Source organism: Carlito syrichta, unplaced genomic scaffold (genome assembly GCF_000164805.1).
Source record: "Carlito syrichta isolate Samal-C Ts95f unplaced genomic scaffold, Tarsius_syrichta-2.0.1 Scaffold314595, whole genome shotgun sequence".
Classification (NCBI taxonomy): domain Eukaryota; kingdom Metazoa; phylum Chordata; class Mammalia; order Primates; family Tarsiidae; genus Carlito; species Carlito syrichta.
Window position 1 is genome coordinate 33,900 of NW_007258691.1, and position 13,257 is coordinate 47,156.

Consider the following 13,257-nt stretch of genomic DNA (forward strand, 5'->3'; position numbering starts at 1 on the left):
TCGTTGTCAACTGCCTTGAAAATCCTATTAAATAATTTAAATTTTCTGTTAAAAATAAAAGGCCTAAAATACATAGTTGATCTTTAAGATAGATCTTTTCTGGCCGGGTATGGTGGCTCACACCGATACTACCAGCACTTTGGGAGGCTGACATGAGAGGACTGCCTGAGCCCATGGGTTTGAGACCAACCTGGACAACTTGGCAAGACGTCATCTCTGTAATAAATAAATAAATAAATTCGCTGTGTGTGGTGGTATGTGCCTGTAGTTCCAGCTACTTGGAAGGCTGAGGTGGAACAATCACCTGACTCCAGCAGGTCAAGGCTGCAGTGGCTGTGAGAGTGCCACTGCACTCTAGCCTGGACGACAGTAAGACTCCCACTCAAAAAAAAAATATATCTTTTTATTGTTTCATTTAAATTTAAATCATGTCAAAGTTTAAACCAATCCTAAATAATGCCTTGAAATCAAACAATACTGTGGGTAAGAGATGACGTGTTATGATTCTGTCTCTAATACCCTTTAGAGCCTGTTTCCTGAGCCCCTGTCCATACAGAGTCGCTCTGTGCAATTCCTTCGAGCTCTGTGGGAGAAGACCCAAGCAGGGGATGCTCACAGCTTTGAAAGAGCCATGTTGGAGTCCACGTTTCCACAGCAGAAGGTAAATGCTTCTTTTTTAGTCATGTTATTTTATGCCAAGATCCAAGATTGCCGTGAAACAGTTTGCCTTAAAAACAAACAAACAAACAAAACAACTTCAGATTCTTCCTTCTTTCCTTTACCTTCTTTTATCATTATCAGAAAAAGTTTTTAACAATTTTTTGAGTTGGGGTCTCACTTGGTCACCCAGTGGGGAGTGCAATGGCACAAGCACAACTCACTGCAGCCTCTGGGCTCAGACAATCCTTCCGCTTCAGCCTCCCGAGCAGCTGGGACTACAAACATGCACTAGTTAAAAAAAAATTTTGTAGCAACCACATCTTGCTATGTTGCCCAGGCTGGTCTTGAACTCCTGGGCTCAAGCAATCCTCCTGCATCAACCTCCCAAAGTGCTGGGATTACAGGAATGAACCACTACGCTGGTCCTCATTATCTGAATAACTTAATAAGTAATGATTTTCATATGGTCCCACAGTGGACTCAGGAGAGAGTGGTTTTTGAATACACCTTTTGAGGTTCATAGACTAACACAATAAAACCCACCCAGTACCACACAAAAACTGCATGCACTGTACAAAACAGAAACCATTTTGCACCTGGGTGCTGTTACTTGCATCTGTAGTCCCAGCTACTCAGGAGGAGGATCACTTGAGGCTAGTGGTTCGAGACTAGTCTGAACAACATAGCAAGACCCTGTCTCTATAAAAATTTAAAAATTAGTGGGTCATGGTGGCCCGCACCTGTAGTCTCAGCTACTTCAGAGGAAACAGGAAGGGAGCTTGAGCCCAGGAGTTTGAGGCTACACTGAGCTATGATCGCACCACTGCTCTCCAGCCGGGGCAACAGAGTGAGATCCTGTCTCCTAAAAAAAAAAAATCACATTTTTACAAAAGAAAACTGTAGACCAAGGGTTTGACAAGGAAAGAGCAACCTGGAATCATACTTCAGGTTCTTTGGTGCTTTTCATGACTTCCCTCCATACATCCTCTCATTCCTTTGTCCTCTGCAATTACCACAAAACAAGCAAATGAAGATAAGGTGGGTAGGAAGAGAGAGAACATGGTCAGGGTGAGAAAGAGCTCCACTGAGGCAGGCAAGTGTGATGTGAGACACAGAGCATTTTAGAAGTATGAAAACAAGCACAGTTGACAGACCTCCTGGGCAGGCAGCCAAATGAGGACAGACCAGAGTGTGGAACTAGACCCCCCGACTCAGAGTGAAATGGGCAGTGAAGGTACACTAAGGAGGTCAGATGTCCCTATGAGAAGAGTGCCTTGAAATAACAGGGAATGATTAGAGGAAGACCAACTGGAGACAGGAAGACTTCTTAGAAGGCTAGTAGGTTTGTCAGGTAGTAAATGAAGGTGTTGGGGGTTTGAATGTATGTGTCCCTCCAAAATTCATATGTGGGAACTTAAAGCTCAATGGGATTATATTAAGAGGTGGGGCATTTAAGAGGTGATTAAGTCATGAGAGTGGAACCCTCAAGAACGGGATAAACAACGGTATAAGAAAAAGCTTTCAGGAGTTTGATACCAGCCTGGACAATATAACGAGATCCTGTCTCTACAAATAAATAAATAAATAAATTAATTAATTAACTGCATGGTGGTCCCAGTTACTTGAGAGGCTGAGGCTAGAGGATCATTTGAGCCCAGGAGGTCAAGGCTGTGGTGAGCCATGATTGTGCTGGTATACTCCAGTGTGGGCAACAGAGTGAGACTCAAACTCAAAAAATACATACATACATAAGTAAACAAAAGGGCTGGAAGGAACTAGCTAGACCCTTTGCCCTTCTGCTTTCCTCCATGTGAGGATATAGCATTCAAAGTGCTATACTGGAAACAGAGATCAGGCCCTCACCAGACCCTGAACCTACCTGTTCCTTGATCTTGGACTTCCCAACCTCCAGAACTGTGAGAAATAAGTTTCCATCATTTACAAATTACCTAGTTGTATGTATTTTGTTACATCAGCATAATTGACTAAGAAACAAGGGATAAAACTGGAATTTGTAGGAAAACGATGAATTTGAGAGCTATTAAGGAAGTCAGATCAACGGGACTGAGTAAGGAAAATGGAAGAATCCAGGATGACTCCAGGTACGTCACTGGGCCACATCGATGATAACATAATCCTGACAAAGATAAATCACAAAGGAATCTGATAGGGCAGATGAAGATAAAGCATTCTGGTTTCCATTTTGAACCCGAGCTGTGTGTATGGATAAACAGATGGTGATGTCAGTGTGGACTTCAAGAAGACAGCATTGACTGGAGATAGGGACCCAGGAGTCACAAGGCAGCACCTGGTGTCATGGCAAAAGACTAGATCGTTCAAGGGGAATATGTATGTTGAGAGAGGAGAACAGTTACTGATGTTTTCTAGTATGTATTACCATCTTCTCTCTTGAAACTCTTCCCATATTCAAAGATTCTGATTATTCTTATTTTGCCTTCAAGAAAACCCAAAATAACATATTAGATGCTTACTGAACAAACCAGAGGTTCAGAGAATATTTGCTAATGGTTTCTGTCCTTGTTTTACTATTGAGAAGAGGGACAAGCATACTAGTATTAAATAAATTCAAAGTACAAGCAAGTAGCAAATCAACTGATCAGAAACTGATATCTTGCAAAACTAATGCAGTATTTCTTAAGTGCTGAAGAATTATAATGGGATGAGAAGTGGGTGTGATTAATCAGAAGTATATTTATAATTGTCTGTAAGACACTAAAGACACATCCAACTATTGCATCACTATTTTTTTGGCTTTAGTTTGAGAATTCAGCATGTAGTATTAAAAATAAAGGAAATGCCACAATTGCATCAGTGTAAAGTAAAATGGAATGCTTTGCACATTTCATTCAAATTTTCAGCTGTAGCATCATGTTTCAAGACAATGCCTCAAGTTCTCATAAATTTTTCATTGTGAACTGTATTTTAACTAGAGGCAACTAGTAAATTAAAACTTGGCAGGCTGCTTCAAATCCTAGGAGATTAAAAAAAAAACTTGGCAAACTAGTTGTGTGCATACTCACACGTATACTTATTCATATTTCTTCTACTTTATACCAATAAATATTTCCCTAAGGGAAATTTAACTGTAAACCAAATTTTTAAAATTTTTTAAGTTTTCATAATTTGGCATATTCATGAGTAATAGAAAAAACTTTGAAATATCTGGACTGTACATTATGTGGCAGAATTATCTGCCCAGGTCTTTTTCAAATTGATTGTCTCCTATTTTTTATGAAGTGTACTGAATTCAAAATAGCTGAGAGAATGGTGTGAGGTCTGCTTTATTTTCACGATAAGTGCCAGTATAGACATACATTAGTGATTTGAAAGAGATGGCTATGTGTGTATCTGTTGCTGTGGTGGAGTCTCACTACAGTCAAGTGGATCCAGGTACACAAGGGAGAACAAAGAAACTTCTGAAAAAAACACTTGAGTATTTAGAATATAACAATCTGGAAGATATGAAGGTAAGTTTGCTATTGTGGTTGCTTTTTAGAATTTTAGAACTGAAAATTGTCAGTAAGCTGTGTATTAAATTGCAAACTGCTTGAGGGCAGGGATTTTGTTCGCCATGTTTGCCATTGTATTGCTTGGTACACACCAGGTCCTCAATAAATTTTCATTGGAGAAGTTAAAATAAATAAAGAAGTTTAAAAAAATCCTATCATTGACTGGGTGCAATGGCTCATGCCTGTAATCCCAACACTCTGGGAGGTTCAGATGGGAGGAGTGCTTGAGCCCAGGAGTTGGAGACCAATCTGGGCAACATAGCAAGACCTCCCTCATCTCTAGAAAAAAAATCACAAAGTTAGCCAGGTGTGTTGGCGGCACGCTGGTAATCCCAGTTACTGGGGAGGCTGAGGCAGAATGATCGCCTAAGCCCAGAAGGTCAAGGCTGAAGTAAGCTGTGATCATGCCACTGTACTCCAACTTGGGTGACAGGGTGAGACCCTGACTCAAAAAAAAAAGTTCTGTTATTATCCAAATGTTAATGTTAAAATTGAAAGCAAAGGTCAGTGGCAGATCTAGAGCTGGAGTGCATACCCTGGTAACATCAGGGCTGACACGAATACACCTGGTGTTTCCCCCCTCTGGCCACAGAGATCTTATTTCCCTGCCTATTAAAGTAAGTCGTGGACACGTGACTTGCTTCAGCCAATGGACAGTGAGAAGGGATCTGTGTCACTACAAATAGACGATTTTAAAAGCCAGTGCTGTTCTCTGTGTTCCCTCCCTTCCCCACACAGTGATTGTAGAAGCAAATTTTAAGATTGAGTAGTAGAACGCTAGAAAGAGCCTGGAATTCTGAGCCACCACATAAAGCAATGCTGCTCTAGAGAGCCACTCAGTACTACCGCACACTTTGCATAACAAAGAGACATCTTTTGTTTTGTTAAAAACTGAAGTTCCAGTGTCAGTTTGGCAGCATACCTGCCTTTCTTGATTCCTATACATACCAGAGTAGTTACGCATGTTGGTTCTGAAGCCAGATCACCTGGGTTTAAAATCTGGCTTTGGGAGGCCGAGGTGAGTGGATTGCCTGAGCCCACGGGTTTGAGACCAGCTCGGGCAACTTGGCGAGACCTCGTCTCTGCAATAAAATAAAATTTTTTTAAAAAGTCAAAAAAATTAGCCGGGCATGGTAGTGCTCGCCTGTAGTTCCAGCTACTTGGAAGGCTAAGGTGGAAAAATAGCCGGAGCCTAGTAGGTCGACGCTGGGGTGGCCGGGAGGGTGCCACTGCACTCTGGCCTGGACGACAGAGTGAGACTCCAACTCAAAACAAACAAACAAACAAAAAAAACCTGGCTCTGTTCCTTGCCAGTTCTGTGTCCTTTGTCTCTGTGCCCCAGTTTATCTGTGCCATGGAGATAATGTTAGCACCTCCCTCAGAGAGCTATTTTGAGATTGAATGAGTTAATACATATAGAGCTTGGTGAACGATGGTCACACATTGTGATAGCTCAGTGAATGTTAACTTATATTCTTATTCTGAACTGGCATCTCTCTAACATTCTAAAAAAATAACAAATTCAAATTTGTCTTAGATGCATTAAGAGAAGTTCAGAGTAAAAGTAGAAAAATGAACCTGAATGATAATCTCTCAAGTTATTGTACTTTTCTAATTTGATCCAGTCAACATTGTCAGAAAACATTCTCCAAATTTCAAACATAAATTTTTATTAATATTATAAAATGTAATCAAATTATCACTTGCAAAGTATGTATCAGTCTTGCACAGGAGTTGGAGTGTGAAAATCCTTATGTAATATAATGCTATATTTTTAAGTTAAAAAAATATAAGAAAAGTTTAATATTAGTACAATGTGTCAATTCAATAGTTCAAATGAGAAAAAATATCATCTCTAGTTACTTAAATGGTATTTGATAAAATCCAACAATCATTTTTAATTATCACACATTTTGTATAAAAAATTCATTAATGTCTGTGTCCCTAATTAGACTGGCTTTCCATGAGAACAAATGCTTGTTGTTGTACACCCAGCACCCAGAGTATCTCCTAACATTTCATTGATATGTGATATGTGTTGACTGAATAAAAAAAAAAGTGAGCACTATTACTAACTAGAAATGAAAAGCCATTTTCTTAGCATGATAAACATTTGCCTTATAACAAAAGAAAAATTATGGTTAGTGGTGAACTACTGAAGATGTTTTTATTAAAATATTCAAATAAAATAAGAATACCTACTACAAGCTTTATAATTTAGTATTATCCGAAAGCACGAGCCAACATGAGAATATAACGTTCATGAGCACAAGGGTCTTGTATGTATTAGTCATTACAGAACCCATGGTATCTAAAGAACATGTCTGGCTCATAGTAGGCATAAAAAAAAATAATAATTACCTACTGACAAATAGAACACAATGTGGAAATAAGGATTATACTGTTTGAAATAAGATAAAATCAACATTACCTTTAGATAATATGGGAATAAAAAGATAACTATTAGAATTAATAATAATAGTTTACTGGGCACATTCTAAATGGATTCTGTAATGTGCACTTAATATCAATTCTTTCACTTAATCCCAACAACAACACTGTGAGAAAGATAGCATTATTATTCCCATTTTACAAATGAGAATGGATAAATTTTCTCAATGTCAGAGAACAATGGAGAGAAACAAAACATGAAGAAACATAGTGACATACAAGGTTTCTGACTGGGAATAATAACTATGACAAAGATGTTAATACTTCCTAAGTTAATTAATAGGTTAACCGAGCTCCAATTTAAGTGCTATGAAGATGATTTTTGGAAGTGATAGTAGGATATAGGCAGAAAGATAAGCAGGTAAGAATAGTTTGAAAATTTTTGAGAGGGAGAAAAATAAAACGAGACATTCCTAAATATTAAAACATACTATAAAACCTATAATTATTAAATCATTTCACTTTTATAGAAAGAATTAACATATAAATAAATGAAACAGACTGGTCTAAAAATAGACACAAATATGTACATATAATTGGTTAATGCATATATACAATTGTTTAACTACATATAAAACAAGTTAAATGTTAAAACCTTTTTTTAAAAACCTACAAAAAAGAGAATAATATCAAAACCCTAGGGCTAACATTATACATATAGAAAAAAATTTATACTATAAGAAAAGGAATCCGGGCTTGGTGGCTCAGCCTATAATCCCGCACTTTGGGAGGCTGAAGTAAGTGGATTGCCTGAGCCCATGGGTTCAAGACCCACCTGGGCAACTTGATAAGACCTCATCTCTACAATAAAACAAAAAATCAGCCAGGCGTGGTAGCGTGTGCCTGTAGTTCCAGCTACTTGGAAGGCTGAGGCAGAAGGTTCGCCGGAGCACAGGAGGTCGAGGCTGCACTCCAGTCTGGGTGACAGAGTGAGCATCCACTGCACTCCAGTCTGGGTGACAAAGTGAGACTCCAACTCAAAAAAAAAAAAAAAAGAAAAGGATTGTCAGTAGTGGGAAATTGCTGGGGGGAGGGGAGAGGGATTGGCAGTAGTGGGATTCTGCTGGGGGGAGGTACACCTCATCAACAAGGGTACCTGCATAATGAACATTTGAATACTTTGCCCTGAATTGTACCACACATCTTTAAAACAATAATTTTTTAAAAGGCATTTGCTATGATTAGAAATTAGACAAGGATGCCTGTTATCACCCTCAACATTTAACATGTTACTGAAGGTCCTACCCAATTCAGGAAGACAAGAAAGCCAGATGAGAGTTATAAGGATTTAAACAGAAGAAACCAGAGACAGAAAAAGATAGAGATACAGAAAGAGAGAGAGAGGAAAAAAAGAGAGAGAAAAATTATTGATTGACAAGATTATCTGGATAGAAAATTTTAAAAACTAACTTTCTGGAACTTATAAAAAAGATACATAAAGTTATTTGATATAAGATCAACATATAAATTCAACCATATACGTATACACATTGATTTTCTAATTACCTTTTATAATAGCAATAAAACCTATAAAGGACCTTTAAGAAAAAAATGTTAAATTCTTTAATGATGAAAGTTTAAAAAAAATATTTACATAAAAACTTGAATTGATGGAAAGATATGACCTTCTCATGGTTAGGAACAATCATTATCACACAAATGGAAATGTTCTTCCAAATTAAAATATAAGTACAATTTCATTTTCAAGTACAATAGAAACAGAATTTCTTCAGGGAGTGTGAAAAAGTGATCCTAAACTTAGAATAAACAAAACATTCTGGGGAGGGCTGTCCTAAAAAGGGCCCTGCAAGCAGGAAATAAACCCCTGACACCTCAGACACAAAGCAGAATAGGACATGGCTGCCCTGGAGGCCACAGCAGGCCACTGCTGGAATCCACAGATCAGGTCAGAATGCTCCATGGCTGTGATTCAAGGTGGAAAGAGTGGAGAACTGCATGCTTGTCCCCCTGGAGACAGGGGTCTTTGGAAACCAGAATCCCGACGGAGAGGATGCCTCAAAAGAAATTCCGCTTTCAGTTCTGGTAAGATGGCGACGGCATAGGTGGACTTGTGAGATTCTCCGAACATGAGTTCCCAGAAAGACTTACTTTTCTTCCCCCAACACCCAGCCCACCGCCAGCCTCTCTGGTCTGAGGCCCAGAGACCACCTCTACATGAAACACCACGCAGGGCCGGATATTGCAGCCCCCCAGCTGCTGCTGCTCCACTATACGTAACTCCTGCCTGTGCGGGAGTCTCGGGTCTCAGCTCCTTTCCCGGCTACATCGTCTCGCCCAGCACCCAGCACCAAGCCGCTGGTCAACCAGGGAGGCTCTGGGTGCCCGCCCCTCGGAGATACCAGTCCCATTTCTGGCTGAAGTACCCTGTGAGGGGCCCAGGGTCACCCTCGCCGCTCACTGCCTGCCCTTTGGAGCTTTTGAGCTCTGGAGCTCTGGGCCCACCCTGGCTGAGGCACTCAGTGTTTGACCCATGCTTTTGTAAGGGAACAGCATACCTTAAGGAGGTGCTGATTGGAGGCTCTCAGCTCCAGAGGAGGAAACTCCCGACCCCCTCCTTCACCCCAGCCTGCTGGTGGCACCTCGGACCCAGCGCCCAGCTGTGCAGCTGATCCCGGTGCCTCCCACAACACTACAGTCCACCATAGTGGATCAAACAGGGACCCAGACGAGTGGAGAGAAAAGATCCGCGAAAGTGAAACTGCCACCTCGCCATTCTCCAGGCAGAGATTTGCACTGCCCTGCCCACCTTCCACCAGCCTCCACCTCAGTTCCTAAGGTAACGTTGCTAAACAGGAGACAAAGCCCCTCCCCTACGCCAAATCAGACAAAGGCAACGAAGCAATGCAGACCTCCCAGGCAGCAGGCTAAAAAAAACAAACCCAACCTGCAAGTAAATCTAGCTGCCTGTAACGAAAACAGAGGGGAGAGGCTAGAGATCAGAGCTGAAGAGAACTTAGACCCTCAGGAAAGATTCCAGAGCTACTCTGATCTCTTATTTTAACTTTTGATTTTATCATTTTGTGTGTTTGTTTTGCTCACTTTTGTTTGCTTTCTGACTTACACAATCTGTTTCACGATTTTATTGGTCTGATTCTGTGTAGCTACCAGTATTCTTTAGGGAATTTTTCTTGCATGTTTTTTTCACTTTTCTCTGGCCTTGTGTCTCTCTTTCACCTGTTAGTTGGTATGTATGTCTGTTTTCCCTCTCACTCTTCTCTCTTTCTAACTTCCTATTGATTCGTCCTTCCTCCATTATTTTCCTCTTTTGTACCTCCTTTTGATCCAGGGACCAAACCTACATCCTGCTGCACAGACAGATTGTAAGGCAGTGGGAAATAAGTTCCAATGTGCTCATACACCTGTTGGTGGATGCTGGAATCAGCATATAGATTCTGAATCACAGCTTCCCCCTCAATTAAACCCCAAAACTGCAAAAAGTACAGCCTGCAGCCCACACTCCAACCTCAAAAGTGAACAAAGCCAGAGGACCCTCATAAGGAAGAACATGAGATTGCACAAGCAAAACAAAAGCAACACTCCCTTACCTGAAAAACAGAATTTAAAGAAGGGGAGGGAAAGGGGGAGAGAGAAAAATTTACACAAATGAAGAAAAACCAAAAGAAGAATATGGGTCTCCCCCAGACCCCTGGGAGGGCAGCCACCGAGAAAACTGACTTTGCAATGCAAACAATGAAGAGCCCCCAGAATGACTGGTCTCAAACTACAAACCTAGATATCAAGACATTAATGGAGAGATTAAAAAGAAGTGAGGAGAAACAAGAAGAAACTAGGAAGGAGCTGATATCTGAGATAACAGTAATAAAGAATACTGTGAATGAAATAAATAACAAACTGATAGCATGGAAAGCAGAATTACCCAAGCAGAAGAAAGAATCTCAGAGCTTGAGGACCAAAATATAGAAATAACCCAAACTCTTAAAAACACAGAAAATAAGCTCAAAAAGACAGAACAAAACCTTCAAGAGATGAGTGATTACTTCAAGAGACCAAATCTAAGAGTAATTGGCCTTCCTGAGGTAGAAAGAGAGACAGAGACCACACTGGAACAAACTTTCCATGAGATCATTCAAGAAAACTTCCATTCTCTAATCAGTGATGCAAAAATTCAAACACAAGAGATTCAGAGAACCCCTGCAACACAACAAATGAGAAGACCAACTCCTAGATACATAATAATTCGCCTAAACAAAGTAAGCATAAAAGAAAAAATCCTAAAGGCAACAAGAGAAAAAGGCCAGATCACTTACCATGGAAGACCAATTAGAATAGCAGCAGATTTATCTACAGAAACCCTGCAGGCTAGGAGAGCTTGAAGCCCTATCTTCAAAGTCCTAAAAGATAAACAATTTCAACCAAGAATAACCTACCCAGCCAAGTTAAGCTTCATCAGAGAGGGAGAATTGAAATCTTTCCCAGATATCCAATCCCTAAGAACTTATGCTGCCACCAAACAACCGCTACATGAAACACTTAAGAAAGTACTAAACACAGAAGAAAAAGAAGCAACGTTCTTTACAAGAGTACAGGAAAAAGAATAAAATACACATGAACCAACCCCCAAACTAAAAGAAAGACTAAAAGCCAAGTAAGAACAACAACTCTATAAGAACTCTATGATAGGGAAGAACTCTCACATTTCAATAATTAGCCTGAATGTGAATGGACCAAATGCACCACTGAAAAGACATACAATGGCAAAATGGATAAAATATCACCAAGCAACAATATATTGCCTTCAAGAGACCCATCTCACAAGAAAGGACATGCACAGACTCAAAGTAAGAGGACAGGAAACAAATTTTCAGGCAAATGGAACACAAAAGAAAGGAGGAGTCACAAAACTAATTTCAGACAGAATACCATTTAAGCTATCAAAAATTTAAAAAGATACAAACGGCCACTACATGATGATAAAAGGTTCATTCCATCAACAAGAAATATCTATCCTAAACATATATGCACTCAACATAGGTGCGCCAACTTTCATAAAGCAACTTCTAGGAAAACTAAAGAAAGATATTGACTCTAACACCATCATAACTGGGGACTTTAATACCCCACTCACAACCCTAGACAGATCATCAGGACAAAAAATCAGCAATGAGATCCGGAACCCCAATGTGACTCTTGACCAAATGGACTTAATTGATACCTACAGAACACTCCATCTAAAGACCACAGATTACACATTCTACTCATCACCGCATGGAATGTATTCTAAGATCGACCACATAATTGGTCATAAATCAAGCATAAGCAAATTTAAAGGACTGAAATTTTACCATGCACTTTCTTGGACCACAGTGGAATAAAAATAAACATTAATGCCGGGCTTCGTGGCTCAGCCTGTAATCCCGCGCCTTTGGGAGGCTGAGGTGAGTGGATTGCCTGAGCCCGAGGGTTCAAGACCCACCTGGGCAGCAAGACCTCATCTCTACAATAAATTAAAAAACCAGCCAGGTATAGTAGCGCATGCCTGTAATTCTGGCTACTTGCAAGGCTGAGGTGGAAGGAACACCGAAGCCCAGCAGGTCAAGGCTGCAGTGGCCGGGAGCAGCCACTGCACTCCGGTCTGGGTGACAGAGTGAGACTCCAACTCAAAAAAAATAAATAAAATAAAATAAACATTAACACCAACAAGGTCCCCCCAAAACCCACAAAGACATGGACACTAAACAGCATGATGCTAAACAACTCCTGGGTCAATGATGAAATCAAAACAGAGATCAAAAGATACCTGAAAACAAATGAAAATGAAGAAACATCTTACAAAAATCTCTGGGATGCCATGAAATCTGTAGTAAGAGGGGGATTTATATCCCTACAAACGCACGTGAAGAAAATGGAAAGATCACACATTAACAGCCTAACAAGCCACCTAAGGAAGCTGGAAAAGCAAGACCACAAAAACCCTAATTTCAGCAGAAGAATCCAGATCACCAAAATAAAAGCCCAAATCCAGGACATAGAAGACAAAAAGACAATACAAAAAAAAAAAAATCAATGAAACAAAAAGCTGGTTCTTCAAAAGGATAAACAAGATCGATGGTCCCCTATCTAGACTGACCAAGAAAAAGAGAGAAAAAAACCAAATAAGCACAATCAGAAACACAAAAGATGAAGTCACGTCTGACCCTGAAGAAATACAAAAGATCATTAGAGACTAATACGTACACTTGTATGGAAACAAACTTGAAAACCTTAAGAAAATGGAGAACTTTCTGACATCACACAACCTGCCTAGGTTGGAACAAGAAGAAATTGAGACCCTAAATAGACCAATAACAATCAAAGAAATTGACTACATAATAAGAAAACTACCTATAAAAAAAAAGCCCTGGTCCAGATGGCTTTCCAGCAGAATTCTACAAGACATTTAAGAAGGAGCTGATACCAATCTTACTGAAGGTATTCCAGGTGATTGAAAAAGATGGAACTGTCCCCAAATCATTTTACGAAGCTAACATCACATCGATACCCAAACCAGGTAAAGACCCAACAAAGAAAAAGAACTACAGGCCAATATCTTTGATGAACATAGATGCTAAAATTCTCAACAAGATCCTAGCAAACC

General features: G+C 39.9%; 1 protein-coding gene across 1 annotated transcript in view; it reads left to right on the plus strand.

Moving 5' to 3' along the window:
- Nucleotides 1-13,257, plus strand: part of LOC103274172 (ventricular zone-expressed PH domain-containing protein homolog 1-like) — a 79,010-nt gene that overhangs the window by 14,472 nt on the left and 51,281 nt on the right. Inside the window, exon 4 of the mRNA XM_008071631.2 lies at nt 527-661. Coding sequence (XP_008069822.2) covers nt 527-661 — 135 coding nt within the window. The remainder of the gene's footprint in view (nt 1-526; nt 662-13,257) is intronic.